Below are 16,867 nucleotides of genomic sequence, written 5' to 3' on the forward strand. Positions count from 1 at the left end.
GGCCCGATTTTCAAACTGCATATAACCTTATTTGGAAGTCAAAAATGGTTTTCAAATCAAGCGAGCTTAGTTGTGCACTCAATGATTTTTGAGTGACTAGAGGTGGGAAGTGAGCATTGCATATCTGCATATCGGGTCCTGTCGATTTGTGCACAGCCACTAACTTACACATTTGTGGGATGCCATAAATTTCACTTTCCTCCCTGAAAAATGTAACAAATTTACACATGGGGAGGGCAGAATTACGGTCACTTTCCAGTATGTGAAGGGAGCTCCCCCAAAATTAGTGGGGTGTGTAGAAAGTTTTTTATCCACTGAGAAAATGCTTTCCTTTTACAGAAAAAACAGGCGCGCGCAGCAGCAGGAAGCGAGGAGGGGGCCTACGCCGGTTTCCCTTGCGGGAGTGAGCAGGAACCATTTGTCAAAGCTCACTCCCGCAAGGGAATCGGCAAACGTGCACGCGTTGCCATTGAAGGCAATGGAACGCGTGCACGTTTTTGGCTGAAAAGCCGAAGCGATTGCTAAAGGTCTTTTGCCTAAGCAGCGCATGCGCGCGCGAAGGGGAAGCCTAAAAATGGCTGTCAAAGGCCGTCACATAGACAAATGTACCTTCCAGCACAGAAACAATAATGTGCAATATCAGAAAAAGAAATACACATGATTTATTGAATCCCTAACATGTTACATTATCAAAGAATATTTGGGCCCTTAATAATGAACACCAAAACATTATACTAGGTTGCTGTTTTGCATACATAATTCAAGGGAAAGGTAAGGACTCAAACACTAGAGATTCCCATGAGATGTCAAAATGTCATTTATGTTGTCGTAGCAACATTTTTCAACAGGGTTTGTGTTCAGGAATAGTGCTTGAAAGCAGGCGACTGGAATCCATCACTTGGATAATAACGAGACAAAGCCTAAAAATGCCTTGCATTTCTTAGGGACTGACATGGTATTTGTAACCGAGCAGCAATTAAATATATCACTATTGCAAGCATATAATCTTGCCATGTTGCAATAAAACAAACTTGACTTCCTTCTTAAGGTAAGAAAAATCAAAGCTGCCCCTGTTACACTTTAGTACAAGCACATTCTACTATATTTTGGCTCATCTGCTTGCCCAGATTATTTGTAGGACTATCCGTTGAAATCTGAATCCATACTCACTACTAAATAAATGTGTTTAAGAGGTATGACTTACAATGGTAGCCCAACCCCCACTCCCCCCACCAGCTTGTCCTATCATATCTGCTAACAGAAGGAGTTATTTTATTTCAATATATAGGTAACTTTGAAATTACCCAGAAGTGATATCTATTAATATGCGTGCTAAATGTTTTACTGTGAGTAGAAACCGCAATGAAGATAATGTGGATTGCTGGATCCCGCCTCTCAGGAGGGGAAATCCATGGCAGACACTGGTATCCATATGAACTATATTGAATCGGACATGACATTGTTGCAAGCTCTTCTTTTCCTCAAAACTGAAAACCACAAAAGGCAATCAGCAGAATCAAATATTTGTTTAGTATCCACCACTGCACTTGATCTGATGGATCATAAAAAGAGCCTGCTCAGATTCTAGGAAGTGGACCTCCACAGAACAAAGCTCCCTTACAGGAGAGGACCAGAATGAAAATGACAGGTGATCGGGAGAAGGAGATATTTTAGGTTTATCAGGATTTAACATGAGAGAGATCGAAGCCGCAAGTGATGCCCAGGCAACAATGCTCAAATTGCTTGTACACCGATTTAAGGTTGTGATGCACTATCAAATATATGAGAGATTTCAAAAGCCAGAGGTAAACCAATCTTGGCTGGGAGCCTTATAACCATTGAACCCATCTAGGGCAAAGTGGATTTCGCTTTCCATTGCTGGATATTTGAGTCAGTGCTTTATTTGTGAAATAATAGGTGCTGGTGCTCAAAGCGCTGTTCAGACACCTGCGGCTGGCGCTATAAAATGTGAGAGTTCGAATAGCAAGGGTGCACAGTCCCAAATACACCTCAGGTCTCTTTAATTCACTGCCAGTCACTCCCCGTCATATTATCTCACTCTTAAAGAGATATGCTTTCTCCCTTGGTAACAGATTTTCTGTGTTTCTTCTGCTCAGTCTGTTCGTTTTGTTTGTTTGTTTTCCCTGTGTTGGCATCGGGAAATGTCTGATGTGGCGAAATAAGTGCCAGTCCCCAAAAACAGGTGCAGGTGCCCCACACCGACAACCACCGCCTCAAATTAAGCATTGGTTTTACTGCTTGTACAAAGTTCCATTCATTTCAAGTTAACCACACTTGCTCAAGATATGGCCCACTCTGAATTTTGTGAAAGAATAGATTATACAAATCTGTGGAGATAGTAGCATTATTATGCTTACTAAACAACACTATGCCCTCCACTTGCTGATACCTCAAGGGATTAGTTTGTGGCTAATCAACCAGGAAATTGTTAATTGTAGCGTATGACCTATCCACCGTTCCATGCTTAAAAAAATAGGAAACCAATCCCCCAATGCCTTGAATGTGTATTGTTTCAATGTGTATACATCTTTTGCAATACATTTAGACCAAATGCATGCTTTAAATGTTTACCACACAGAAGCGTACTTGAAGTTCAATTTAATATTCCAGCTTATGAATTCATGAATCTATATATTTAATGTGGCCTTGAATTTTGCCATCACTAAGTGCATTATTTTCGAAAAGCCAGAATCCAAGAAACGGTAATATAGGGAGGGGTGAATCTCACTCTTCAGTGCAGTGCAGAATCTTGCTGAGACGAGAGAAACAATCACAGTGGAGCAACAAACCACCAGCACTGCTTACATTTGAGTGTATGAGAATATAAACCAAAAACCACCATACCCACTCACAAAAGCTTACCAAAATCATGGTAATCCTAAAGTAGTTGGCTTTGCAGAAGAAAATGAACTAGGTGATTGCATAAAAATGTACCTTGTCGTATTCAGCCTCATCAGTTAAGACTCCAGTCATTATAACCGCTTCATCTGAGGAGTATGCTAATCCTTCCACAAAATCATTTTCCTTCTTTTTAGATTCTTGAATAAATTTTTCACAAATCTTCTCGAGACCTCGCACAGGTTCATAACGCAGTTTGACATACTTCTTGGCAGGAATGATCTTAATTTCTGCTGCAACCAGGAATCCAAGAGTGCCACAGGACCATGGTACAGCGTAGAATAGGTCAGAATTCTCTGTCTGAAAGAAGTAGGTCAGTCATTAAAATACTGGTTTTGGGTAAACAATGAACAAACATATTTAACACCATAACATAAAAAGAAATCTCTTACTGGTGTACATCTGACGAGGCTTCCATCTGCAACAACAAGTTCATAGGCCAAGCAAATGTGCTGAAATAAGCCGTGATTGTGGGATGAAGATTCAATACCAGTTCCCATAATTAGGCCACCTGGAAAAAAGAAACATTAAATGGGGGCTGTTCTGAGAAAATTCCTTCGACCATAGTTTCTGTATTTTAGAAGCGCAAATATTGTATATGAATAGAAAGAGAACGCATAAGGCCACAGGAACATCACACAATGGTAGAGTAACCACCATATACAACTGAGAAGGATAATCTGCCTTTAAATGTATCGGTGCAAGCTAAAAGTAAACTCTCGATTTTTAAAAAGCGACAAAGATAAAGAAGTACATTTCACCAAAATAGGCATCAGTGAGGTGTGACTCAGAGCAGCAGCTTATTTGAGAACGCATACCGGTTTCATGTTGAAGAGTATAGTAAAGCGGGGGTGTTACCAGATCTTCGGCAGATCTACTTCCATTACTACAACATATCTACAAGATACCATTTAAAACTCAAGATATCACATCAAAAATATAATTGAAGCACAAACACCTACATCAGTCCCTCAAGTGATTGCACGACACCCTGCGCTCGTCAAAAATAGTCAGTGGATAAGCTTAAACAAGATTCAAAATCCCAGAACACATTTACTGTGTAAACCTAAGGCAAAACAAATGCATAAATAACATACAAAGACATGGTAGTGTTACCATACTTTTTCTAATCATATGGAATAAACTGAAGCATGTTTTTGCCTACTCTTCATCCATCATGCTTCCAAAGTCAGCAAAAGCCTCGAATCTCATCATTGGCCTATTTATTAGCTGTATGTTTTACGTTGGTAAGTACAAATAAAAGAGAGTACTTAAGAAAAGAGAAATTCCCAAATTCTTTGAGAGGGGTTTGGGCATCAAAGATTTTCACACTCAATATCTGTCTAAATGGAACTAGGATACTGTACATTTGCCGAGTTATTTATTTTTGCAGCTAGGAGTTTTCCCCATTGCAAAGAACTAATTTCTTGATCAATGTGTAGCAACTATATTTTGTGACATTATTCACAGCTCAACCTTCCCCATTCCTATCAATCTGGTAGCCCACAGGAGATTCCCTGCAAATGGCTGAAGGTGGGGGAGGATCCTGGCCTAGTCTTTTTTGATTTCTCAGCTGCTTTTGATAGGGTCAAACCAGTTTGACATCTTGACATAATATATGGCCACAAAAGTGTGGTTTAATCTCTCCAATGTTGTGGACAGCACAGCTACGGATGGTAAATTTCACTAAGTTGGTTGAAGACAAAATCAAACGAATTGTAGGCAACCCGCTGAATATCATCTGTAAATGCAATCCCTTTAACATGTAATAGAAGTGGTGGCAATGTGGTGGATATCACTGTTTATGGAATTTTCTTATGGGTGTCAGAAAGCATTGAAGGTTCACCTCTGCTTTTTGGGTGGCTGAAACCTGCTCCACACAAAAGTGGCATACCTTTTGGATTCTTTAGTCTTCCACTCAGCAGTATAATGTCTCTCACCTCGTGGTTCCTGTACGAATTGACCCCAGAATCAATAAACTGAATGACTACAGAGCCTGTGCATGTTTGAATTAAACGCCAGTGCCAAGTTATTTTCTGGAGTGGAATATTATTATTATTATTATTATTTATTTTTATAAAGCGCGATAGTCACCCGGAGGTATCCCAGCGCTGAGGAACCCTAAATCATCAAATCTGAGGAGCGGAAGCTGAGGTCGGAAGAGGGAAGGATGAAGGATCAAGACAGGGGGGGGGGGTGCACAGGTTTAGGGAAAGAGATGGGTTTTTAGCAGCTTCCTGAAGCGCAGGTATTGAGGTTCAAGTCGTAAGTCACGAGGGAGTGAGTTCCAAAGGTGGGCGGCTTGTACCGAGAAGCGTCTTCCTCCTGATCGAGTTTTCCTGAATCTTGGGGTGTTGATAAGGTTTTCTGCATTGGAACGGAGGGATCTAGAAGTTCTGTAGGGGGTGACAAAATTACTGAGGACTGGGGGGCCTTGGTTATGCAGAGTTTTGTGGACGAGACATAAGGCCTTAAATTTGACTCTCTCCCTTATGGGGAGCCAATGGAGGAGTTTGAGAGCGGGTTTAGCAGATGATCTGGCCGGGGTGTTTGTGATGATCCGGGCGGCAGTATTCTGAATTCTCTGCAGTTTAGTAAGGGTCGCTTCGGGAGCGCCCAGATAAATCACATTACTATAATCCAGCCTCGATATTATGAGACCTTGGACTAATAGTTTTTGGGATTTAGGGGGGAGAAGGGGCAGGACTTTCCTCAGAGATTTTAAGAGACCAAAGCAGGTCCCTGCCACCTTCTTTGCTTGCGAAGTGAATGAGAGATCGGAATCGATCCACACACCCAGACTTTTCACCTCTGTTTTTGGGTCAGGGGGAGGACCCAGACAAGCTGGCCAACTGTCCAGGGGAAGTGAGGTTCCTTTTGGGCCAAGTATAAGGACCTCGGTTTTTGTCCCATTTAGTTTTAGGGCTGATCTGTTCATCCAGCGATGGACCTGCGTAAGGCAGTTGAAGAGATCAGCTTTCTGTTGTTTGGGATGGGCCAGAGACACCACTAGTTGTGTGTCGTCAGCGTAGCTGACGACGCTCACTCCGAAAGGGGTGATAACCTCCTCCAATGTGGACATATAGATATTAAATAATGTAGGGCTCAGGGAGGAGCCCTGAGGCACACCACATTGGAGGGGCATTTCGGAGGAGCGGGCGTTCTTTTCCCAAATCTGGTAAGACCGCTGGGCCAGGAAAGATGAGAGCCAGGATAAGGCTGTACCTTCCACTCCAACTCTAGCCAATCTTTCGATGAGGAGTTGGTGGTCTACGGTATCGAACGCCGCACTAAGGTCGAGGAGGATCACTGCCACTGATCCTCCCCCATCCAATAGTGCTCTGGCCTCCTCTACCGCAGCCAGAAGGGCGATGTCCGTGCCCTGTCCTGGTCGGAAGCCCGTCTGGGAGCTTTTTAATTTGTTATTGGCCTCTAGGAACTGCGAGAGTTTCCTGTTGACCAGCTTCTCAGCGATCTTGCTAACTCCTGGGAGTAAGGAAATGGGCCTGTAATTTGCTAGGTTCTCGGGATCGAGCGCAGGTTTCTTCAGTAGGGCTTTTACCACGGCCTTCTTCCAGCTCGAGGGTACAACTCCTTGTTGTAGTGAAGTATTAATCAGATGAGTAAGGGGGGGGATGATAGTTGGGGCTACCTCCTTAAGGATCCGAAGAGGAGCAGGGTCACTAGGGGAGCCGCTCTTCATGGAGTTGAACGTATTTCTCACCTCGTCTATCGTGACCTGGCCCCATGTGGACAGACAGGTGGTGGTGTGTGGGAAAGCAATTTCTTCCTCAGGGCTAGAGGGGGGGATTGATTCCAGAATTAGTCGGATTTTATCGTGGAAGAAATTAGCCAGTTGTTGGCATTTCTCCAGGTCGACTTTAGGATCGGAAGGAGGTCCTAGTCCTTGTTCTGGGGGTTTTGAGAGCTCTTTAAGGATGGCGTACGCTTCCTTACTAGAGCATCCCGCTTTCTCTATTCTCTCCTGAAAAAACACGCTTTTGGATTTGCGAATAGCGGTTTTATAGGTCAGAAGAGAAATAGAGTAGATGTTCTTATTGGTTCCTGTTTTGTCGCGTCTCCAGGAGCGTTCGGTTTTTTTACACTCTTGACGCAGAGCTTTAAGCTCTGGGGTGTACCATAAAGCGGGGGGTATTCTTTTAGGTTGTTTGAAGGTGGTAGTTTTTGGAAGCAACGTATCAAGGGAGGAAGTGATCCAATCGCTGAATTGTTTATCAGCTGTATTGGAGTCAGAGGAGAGCTCAGGGATGGAATCTGCAAGAAAATCAGCCCATATCTCAGGTGATAGTTTGCGCCATTGTCGGTCGGTAACCTGGGTTTTAGGGATTGAGTAAGTGGGTGTGGGGATTTCCCAGGAAAAAGGGACCAGAAAGTGGTCCGTCCATGGTAGGGTCACAGGTAGGTTAGTGGTCACTGTTGCTATATTGGTAAAGATAGGATCAAATAGGTGGCCCTTCTCATGGGTAGGCTCGTTGTTCACTAGACGAATCTTTAAAGATGTTAAATCGTGTCTAATGTCCGATGCTGCTCGATCCGTGGGGTCCAGGAAGTGGACGTTCAAGTCACCTAGTATAAGGAAATTGGGGGTGGAGGAAGCTAATTGTGATACGGATTCGAATACAGCGTTGATGAAATTACCCGGGGCCCCTGGGGGGCGGTAGATCAGAAGCCCTACCAGGGTAAGAGCTGGGGAGATTTGGATGGAGAATTGGCCGCTCTCGCAATCCTCAATACCAGCGTTGGTCATCCGACAGGTGAATTGTTCTCTGTGGATTATAGCTACCCCGCCTCCTCTCCCTATAGGTCTGTTTAGAGCTTGGCAGATATACCCGGTGGGGAGGGCCGCGACAACGTCCGAGTCGGTGTTGTCTGAAAGCCATGTTTCCGTTATGAACAGTAGGTCAAGCTCCTGGTTCTGGAGCAGGAGGTTCATTTCGGTAGCATGTTTGGGGAGGGAGCGGCAGTTAAGAAGTCCCAGTTTCAGAGCAAGAGTGGTTGATGTCAGGGTGGGGCTCGGATTGCATCGTGGACAGGTCGAGAATGCCTTACCTGCAGTAAGCGTGTGGTGGCAGGCAAGGATGTTCTTAGGTCGTAAGTCGCATAATGCATCCGCTGTATACGTTACTCGTACCTGAGGACTACCCGGCAGAGTAACGGGGCCTGGGGCCGTCTGGGCCCGGACGGGCCCAGACGGGCTTGCCTTTGGCGCGCCTTCGGCGCGCTGACGGCGCGCCCGCTGCGCCCGTCCGCTGCACGTCCGGTAGTTGCACATCTTTTATGTGTCGGAAAAAGGGCGGGTGGGCGTGGCCTCAAAGTGGGCGTGGCCTCTCTCCCTCGCCGTGAATGGCGGCAGAAATGTTTGCTTTGCTGGTTTTAGAGTTGCAGCGAAGGGGTCGCTGTTTCGTCGATTCTGAGCCCGCTCCAGTGGTGGCAGACGGGTGAGTGATAGTTTAAAACACAGAGTATTTAGGCGGGTTGTGACACATATACAATTTTAAAAATAAGTGAATTCGTCTCCCGGCTTCCGCCTCAGGAGCTTTCAAGGTTCTGATTTGTAGCGCTGAAGGCAGCGTTTAAATACCGTGGGCGGCGGGTGGGCGTGGCCTCAAAGTGGGCGTGGCCTCTCTCCCTCGCCGTGAATGGCGGCAGAAATGTTTGCTTTGCTGGTTTTAGAGTTGCAGCGAAGGGGTCGCTGTTTCGTCGATTCTGAGCCCGCTCCAGTGGTGGCAGACGGGTGAGTGATAGTTTAAAACACAGAGTATTTAGGCGGGTTGTGACACATATACAATTTTAAAAATAAGTGAATTCGTCTCCCGGCTTCCGCCTCAGGAGCTTTCAAGGTTCTGATTTGTAGCGCTGAAGGCAGCGTTTAAATACCGTGGGCGGCGGGTGGGCGTGGCCTCAAAGTGGGCGTGGCCTCTCTCCCTCGCCGTGAATGGCGGCAGAAATGTTTGCTTTGCTGGTTTTAGAGTTGCAGCGAAGGGGTCGCTGTTTCGTCGATTCTGAGCCCGCTCCAGTGGTGGCAGACGGGTGAGTGATAGTTTAAAACACAGAGTATTTAGGCGGGTTGTGACACATATACAATTTTAAAAATAAGTGAATTCGTCTCCCGGCTTCCGCCTCAGGAGCTTTCAAGGTTCTGATTTGTAGCGCTGAAGGCAGCGTTTAAATACCGTGGGCGGCGGGTGGGCGTGGCCTCAAAGTGGGCGTGGCCTCTCTCCCTCGCCGTGAATGGCGGCAGAAATGTTTGCTTTGCTGGTTTTAGAGTTGCAGCGAAGGGGTCGCTGTTTCGTCGATTCTGAGCCCGCTCCAGTGGTGGCAGACGGGTGAGTGATAGTTTAAAACACAGAGTATTTAGGCGGGTTGTGACACATATACAATTTTAAAAATAAGTGAATTCGTCTCCCGGCTTCCGCCTCAGGAGCTTTCAAGGTTCAGAATAAGATTTCCAATATGCATGTGAGGTCAAAAAGCTAGGAAAATACCATTTGGTACCATCTGTCAGGAAGCTTACCAGCACCTTAAACAACCTAAGCTACTTAACAGCAGTCATGTCAAAACATTAACCAAACCACAAATCCCATGAACACTTGGGACAAGAAGTTCATGACAGGTCATGTAATCAGGGTGCTCAATACCCTGTTAAAGTCCTGCTCTTTCTTCACTGCTCCTCGCAGCCGCCAGTTAAGTGCTGTCCTTAGGGCCATACTTTTCTGTGGTTTAATGCTGAATTATTGCTTTCTGATTTCGCTATATACGCTAGATACATTCTTAGAAAACGTTTTTTTCTCTTTGCTGCACGATTGCCAATATTGATCACAATGAACGTAGACAAAGTATCGTATTGTACATATATGTACATACAACATTGACAATTCCAGCTTGTCGTTTCTACTTAGAAGAATGACAATGAAGACACTGCGATTCACATTAAAGCTCTGTGTTTTGTGGAGATAAGATGAACTTTGTGTTATTTATATATTTTATTCAATCCTAGGGTTAAATCTCTTCCGTAAGGGCAACACCCAACCCTTGTTTCCTCTTAGACAAATAATTCTTGTCTCCAATGGGTTAATATATTTACATGTAATATTCAGCTAGGCCTCGATCCTCTTACTTTCTCAAAGGCCATCATGTATGGTATCCAAATTAGAATATGGAAGGACACTGGGGCAATTTAGTTCAATATTATAAGCAAAGCTACGCTATAGCCTCATAGCTAAGCTATCACTTCCCATTACTGGATGAGAGCATATCCAAACCACAAGAGCAAAAGCCACAGAAACAAGGACATTACGTGTCTTACTGGTATTCAGCTTCTTAATGTGCAGCCCATTATCAAGGTATTGCAACAGAGGACCACGAGTACATTTTCAATTTTTCTCATTTGTATGGCATCATCATTTCTGCATTCCTGAGCCACTTGGGAGTTACTTAAAGATAAATGTGCCATCATTTTGATTTATTTTGAACAAAAGCTGCATGCCAGACAATGTGTTCTTTTCAGATGGCTCAAGTCACAATTCTTGACAGTAGACTGAATCGCCTCACCTACTGTGAGGTCGTCAAGTTCTGGTACCACTGGGAGAGTCCAGCCAATGGAATTCAGTAGGGCTGTAACCTGGCCCATGTTGACCAGCGGCTCCACTCGGACAATCTGATAACGAAAACAAATAGAAACCGTTGTAGACTAATACATCTGAGCACGGAAGTAACATAGCACAGTCTTTTATTGTAGCCCACGGCACACCACCCAAACACCAAATAACTGCCCCAGAAACATTCAAACTCCCCACATAACCTTCCACCAACATTCTACCAGTGGCATCACAATATACAGGACATAACAATTACCCATATAAACATCTTGTACAAAACACTAAATACCTAGACTGGCTAAAACGCCTACTTAAAGAATACCATTGAACTTGAATTACACTTTTATCTATATTACAAAAAAGTCAACGCAGAGGGGCACTGCAAGTCTAACATTTATTCACGAGTAATTTATACAATGACTGAACCTTTAGGGTTCCTCGTGGTACATTAACAAATTTATTCAGAGTCTTATACCCACTGAATCTTCAGTTAAGAGACTGAGGAGACCACACTTTCACAGCATGCCACTAGGGCTTTAATGTGTTCTATTCAAGACTTTGAGACAGACCAGATGCCCCAACATGAATGATGGACCATTCCAAAGTGAGCTGCCTGGTCATGGCACTATTTGTCACAGTATCTTGTTTAGGACTGGCTAGAGAATGAAGCAGTCTGCATGTCTTATTATTAGTAAATACTTTCAAATATACTTAGAGTGGGTTTTCTCTCCACCCAGAGGAGTCTTTTACTCTTACCTCATGCCATTGGCTGCTTGGCATATGATTCCACCCTACAGGAACTGCTTCCAATGGAAAGTATGAGGGACTATTTTACACCTGAACTGTATTCTCAATCATCAAGCACTATGTGCCACATTCAATTCTGTATCTGGGATATAATCATGCTGTGAGAAGTTGGCCTGGTATATAATGCTCACTAGTTCTAGTGATCACTTTGTACCATGCCAAGCAACCCTTATGGTGATGGTTGTAATTCAACCTTGTAGACCAGTTATCCTAGTGGTAACGTGGACAAAGCAGTCTTAGGCTAAACTCTGAAAGGCATGTGAAGCCAGCTGTTATACCATACACAACCCCCTTGAATACCAAATGAAAGGGACACCACACAGATATATATTGAAAATATATATTGATTTATTAACTATTAAAATCCCCTGGACTCTTTATGAGCACAGAAGCACAAGCGTTAAATCACAAGACAGTTTAAAATACACAAAAGTTGCACAATATGGATGAGCCCTAGGGGCCACCTAAACCATATACTAAATAAGTGGTATAAGAGATACCAGGAGGAAAGTGAAGAGGCCTAGGGCCTTGGGAATCGCTGGAGCTATTCGAGACTGGAGTTAACTAAGTCGGGAGAGGCCCACGGGACTTGGGTGCAGTGTTCAAAGTGCACGCACTTTACAATACAAAGTCTATGGTGCGTAAAAAGCACAAAGTTAGAAAGTTAGGAACCTTCCGAGTGACCTACGGAGCTGAAACTTAAAACACAGGCCCTTGGGATGTGTACCAGTGCAGGAGCACCGGCGGAGCTGAGTTACCTCACCCACAGGAAGCGGGTGCACAGGGTCGAAGATTTGTCGGGTTTCGTCACGCTGGTCGATGGTGCTTGGAGCTGAAGATGCTGCAGGCGGCTCGATGAGAAGAGTTCCGGTGGATCCAAGGGTGGATCTGAAGAGTTGAAGACCTGAAAGCAGAGGGGACAGTGTTCAAAGTCACTAACCAGTGACTACCGTGGAACCAGATTGGAACCAGGCGATGTCGGGTGCAAACAGGCGTTGTCGGGTAGCTTCTTTCCGCAGCCACGTGGATACCCGGGGTCGAGGACGTCCAGGAGTCGGTCACGAGCTGTCCCACGTAGGCTTCTCGCTGTTGGCGGTGTCGGCGACCTGATCGGAGCAAACAGGCCTTGGCAAATGCAAGCCACGCAGAAGTTGAAAGATGCTGTTCACTCGGACCAGCAAGGTCAGAGCGAGTGCTCCTTTTCACAGGAGCTTGTGTAGGTCTGGAGCAACCAGACCTGCTGTTTAAATCTTCGGGTTCGTCGCCAAGATGGCCGCTGGCCGCGTGGCTAGTGGCCGGGATGGCGCGTCGAGTGGCACAGTGCAAAAGGGCCCCACGCAGATCGTGGAGATGCTGGGGGGCTGATCTTCGGTGCAAGGGCTGCTCGGTGGTGGGGGTTCTCAGTCCCCAAAGCACAACGTCGAGGATGCCTCAGAAGCTGCGCAGTCAGCTTTTCGAGTGTCTTCCAAGAGGTCCGGTCCCACGTCACTCGGTGCCTCCACGGGTCCCTTCTTTGCAGGGACTGTGGATCGGGCTCTGAGAGGTCTGGGAATCTGGTTCTTGTCGGGCTCTGGGCTCGGGCTCCGGCGGGAGGCGGCGGCAAAGCAGACGTCGAGTTGCTGGTTGGTGCCTGTGTTCACAGGGTGGTCACTCCTTGGCCACAAGGGAGATTCTTCTTCAGTCTTCTGTGCAGCAGAATGTCGAAGTCCAGTCTTCTTCTTAGTTTTAAGTTGATTTCGGGATGATCTGCTGTGCATTGGCACTGCTCCCACTCTTATTCCAATCTGAGGGGTGGATCTCCTGCTAGGTCCCTCCCCTATGGGTGGGACCAGGAAGGGGGTGGTTACACCCCCTTTCCTTTGTCCAGGTCTCACTGGAGCTGGGGCTGGGCTGCCCCAGAACCGGTTTGACCGGATTATGCAAGGGGAAGCCTTGTGCTCCCCAGGCACTGTCTCAATCTATTCAGCCCTGTCCTACCCAATACACAAAACCCTGTCTGGGGTGGTGCTCGCACCTCCCCAGGCAGGAAACCCTTTGTCCAGGCCCTCCTCGCTGGAAGGACTCCCAGCAGCAGGAGGTCAGACATGTGTCTGTGGTGGCAGCATCCATTTTGTGATGCTGAGGCTCTGTTTAACTTTAACCGGGGTTAAGGCTACACACATGTCGTGTCCCTCTAGAAGGGTGGAATGCTATCCCCGTCGCCAGAATTGGCGAGGGGATAGTATTCCAATTCGTATGACACCTTACTCGACATGTTTTGATAAAGCCAAACCAAAGATAGCAAATAACCGCGAGGATTATAATGCACTTAAGAGTATATGGTATGGCAATATCCCGGAACAGCTTAGGGAGTGGTTCCCGACAGCTGCAGACAGGCTCAGCTCATGCTAGAGCACCATCTCACATATTTCCAAGCACTCTGCCTCCAGGATTGATGAGGCCTTCCATAGGAGTGGCTGATAGGAACATATGTGTCCAGTTTAGGGTTAGGCACAGGCATACTGTACCTAAGTAAGAGGTGATTACACCAACTTACCCCAGCTGAGTGATCAGCCAGTTGTGTCAAATATGGAGGCCAGGCCAGGGGTGGCACAATACATGCTGCAGCCCCTGGTAGGCCTTGGCTACACCTATGCCCTGGGTACCTATGGTACTCTACTACAGGGGCTCATAAGGTGAACCAGTCCCAATTGTGTTATGCACCTAAGGTACATGGAGTCCATTTTAAGGAGAGAGCAATCAGCCTGGGGCCCTGAATAGCAGGATCCCAGGCCAACTAAGTCAAAAACCAGCTAAACACCAGGCAAAAAGTTTGGGGGTAACCATAGTCAGATATCCACCTTCCTACATAACCCCCCCCCAAACGAAAGGAGATAAGGCTATCCTTGACCAGGTAAGCCTATATTGCCTAAGTGGCCATATAAGGAAGTACCAGCTCTGGCTTGGTAACCCCTTGTCTCATGGTCCACTAAGCAATCCCTCACCCTAAGGGTATCTGAGGGTCTCCACCATAGGGAATCTCTACCTGTGGTGTGTCTTTGCAAAGTCAAAGGCTGGTGTTGGGATGGAGTACTGAAGTGAGTTTCCTCTGTAGGGCTCAGCTTCCTCCAATCACTCTCCACCATGTGTGCCTTTCTTTCTCTGACTGAGTTGCACTGTGCTCTCAGGGTCAACCTCTGGCTACCTAAAGCTGGAGGCTGGGTCCCTCTGTTTGGCTTACTGGAGGGACAGGTCAGGTTTGGGGCCTTTTGGTCCCAGGTTTGGCTGTGCCCAACAATATCCATCTGGGGGAGGTCCCTAACTACTTTTAAGGGGGATCCCTCAGGAGTTTTTAAAGTTTGCACCTCACTAGGGCTACTAGTTTCGGTGCCCCTAATCTGTTGATGGGGGTGCTTTATTTGACAGGGGGCCCTTTGGGTCTCACTGTCCTTCTTGTCCTCTGCAGCCCTGGGCTGAGTAAGGCAAGGTAGAGAGGGGCAGGTTACCTGCTCCAGACTGGGTCCCTCCTGAGAAGGGTCCACTGCCCTCAGAGGCTCTGTCAGGCCAGGCCTAACAACCTCTGGGACAGTTCCTTCATCAGGGGTAAGATCAGTTCCCTGAGGAGGCTGATCCTTTCCTAAAGTCTGGTGGGAGGGAGATTTCTCTTCCTCCTCAATGCTCTCTGTTTGGGTGGAGTGATCCATCATTTCAGGCTTCACTACCCATGTATCAGTTTGAGTTTGGGCTGTGGCCATCACAGCCCCACCAACCTTTTCAGGAGGAGACTCAGTTTGGGTATGGGCTGTTACTAGTACAGCCCTGCTACTCATTTCAGGAGGGAGGTTATCTAAAGATGGGGCTGAGGTTTGCTCAGCCCTCCCAACCTTTTCAGGAAGGACATCTTGGATTGGGGCTGTAGCCATCACAGCCCCACTAACCTTTCCATGGAGATTTACCATTCTAGAATGGGTTTGCTGTTCAACCTCAGCCCAGGCTGAGATTTCCAAATCATTACCCAGTAGGCAATCTACAGGCAAGTTTGCTGCCACTGCCACTCTCTTTGGGCCAGTGACACCGCCCCAGCTAAGATTGACTACTGCCATGGGATGATTGGTTTCTATGCCATCAATGTTTGTCACCTGATATCTGGCATCAGGTAAAAGTTGCCTTGAGGGGACTAGACATTCAGCCACCATGGTGATGCTAGCCCCTGTGTCTCTGAAGGCCTCAACTTTCAAGCCATTGATGAGGGGCTCCTGTCTATACTTGCTCAAAGTGTTTGGGCAAGCAGTGAAATTGGCAAACCCCATGCCAGTCTCATAGACAAGAGTATCTGAGTTAGGGGACCTGGATAGGCCAGAGTCCACCTGTCCTCCAAAAGTAAACCCACCCAAATTCTTGGGGGTGCTCCCACCACCTGGGGGACCACTGCTAACAGTGACAGGAGGTGTTGGAGCCTTACCTGGAGGTATATTCTCCTTATTGCCATTCTTGGGACAACAGCTATCTGTTTTGTAATGCCCCACCTGTTTACAGGTATGACAATAAGGCTTTTTCTGGGTTGTAGAAGTGTCTTGGGACCCACCCCCATTCTTGGAGTTTTGGGGCCCTGGGGAAATCTTTTCCTTACTTTTATCCCCACCCTTCTCTTGAGGCTTGGTAGTCTCTTTCTTTTGGTCACCACCCTGGTTCTTAGGTCTGATCCTGGTTCTGACCCATTTGTCTGCCCTCCTACCCAATTCTTGTGGGGAGGTCAGATCAGAGTCAACCAGGTGCTGATGTAGAAGCTGATTTTGACAATTACTTAAGATTTGCTCTCTCATAATTAAATTATACAATCCTGTATAGTCAGTAACCTTACTTCCCAGCAACCAGCCCTCCAGAGCCTTAGTGGCACACTCAACAAATTCAGACCAGTCCTGAGTCTGTGTCTTCTGGGTATCTCTGAACATTAACCTGTACTGTTCAGTGGTTAAGCCTAACCCATCAATCAGAGCACTCTTCAGGACCATGTAGTTTCTAGAATCCCCATCACTAACTGTGAGGAGTCTGTCTCTGCCTCTACCTTCAAAGGAGAGCCACAAGATTGCTGCCCACTGCTCCTGAGGGATCTGCTGTACTCTGCAGGCTCTCTCCATGGCAGTAATCCATTTATGGATATCATCCCCAGCTTTGTAGGGGGGCACAATCTTACTCAGGTTTCTTGTATCAAAGGACCTGTCTTTATCCTTCTGGATATTGCTGCCACCAGTGGATCCTAATCCACTCTCTCTAGGCTGTCTTGCTCTAGCAAGTTTCTCTTGGGCCAGGGCAATTTCTAACTCTTGTCTCTGGACTCTCAATTCAGCCTCTCTAATTTGAGATTCTCTCAATTTGGTCTCATGTTCCCTTCTCTGAGGGCTAGTCATCACCTTTCTGGAGTGACCATGAGAACCTCTAGAAGCATGGGAGTTGTCAGAGTCACCTGAGTGAGTCCTTCTCCTCCTGGGCTTCTGGTTAAGTCCACCTGGGGGTCTGAATGGGTTGTTACCTGATTCATTCCC

General features: G+C 46.5%; 1 protein-coding gene across 2 annotated transcripts in view; it reads right to left on the reverse strand.

Annotated features, from left to right (window-relative positions):
- Positions 1-16,867, reverse strand: part of DHCR24 (24-dehydrocholesterol reductase) — a 150,097-nt gene that overhangs the window by 66,178 nt on the left and 67,052 nt on the right. For both annotated transcript variants that reach the window (XM_086952658.1, XM_086952662.1), the window contains 3 exons: positions 10,492-10,597; positions 3,312-3,430; positions 2,956-3,219 (listed from right to left, as the gene is read on the reverse strand). In XM_086952658.1, the coding sequence (XP_086808784.1) occupies positions 2,956-3,219; positions 3,312-3,430; positions 10,492-10,597 (489 nt within the window). The remainder of the gene's footprint in view (positions 1-2,955; positions 3,220-3,311; positions 3,431-10,491; positions 10,598-16,867) is intronic.

Source organism: Lissotriton vulgaris, chromosome 1_1 (genome assembly GCF_964263255.1).
Source record: "Lissotriton vulgaris chromosome 1_1, aLisVul1.2, whole genome shotgun sequence".
NCBI lineage: Eukaryota > Metazoa > Chordata > Amphibia > Caudata > Salamandridae > Lissotriton > Lissotriton vulgaris.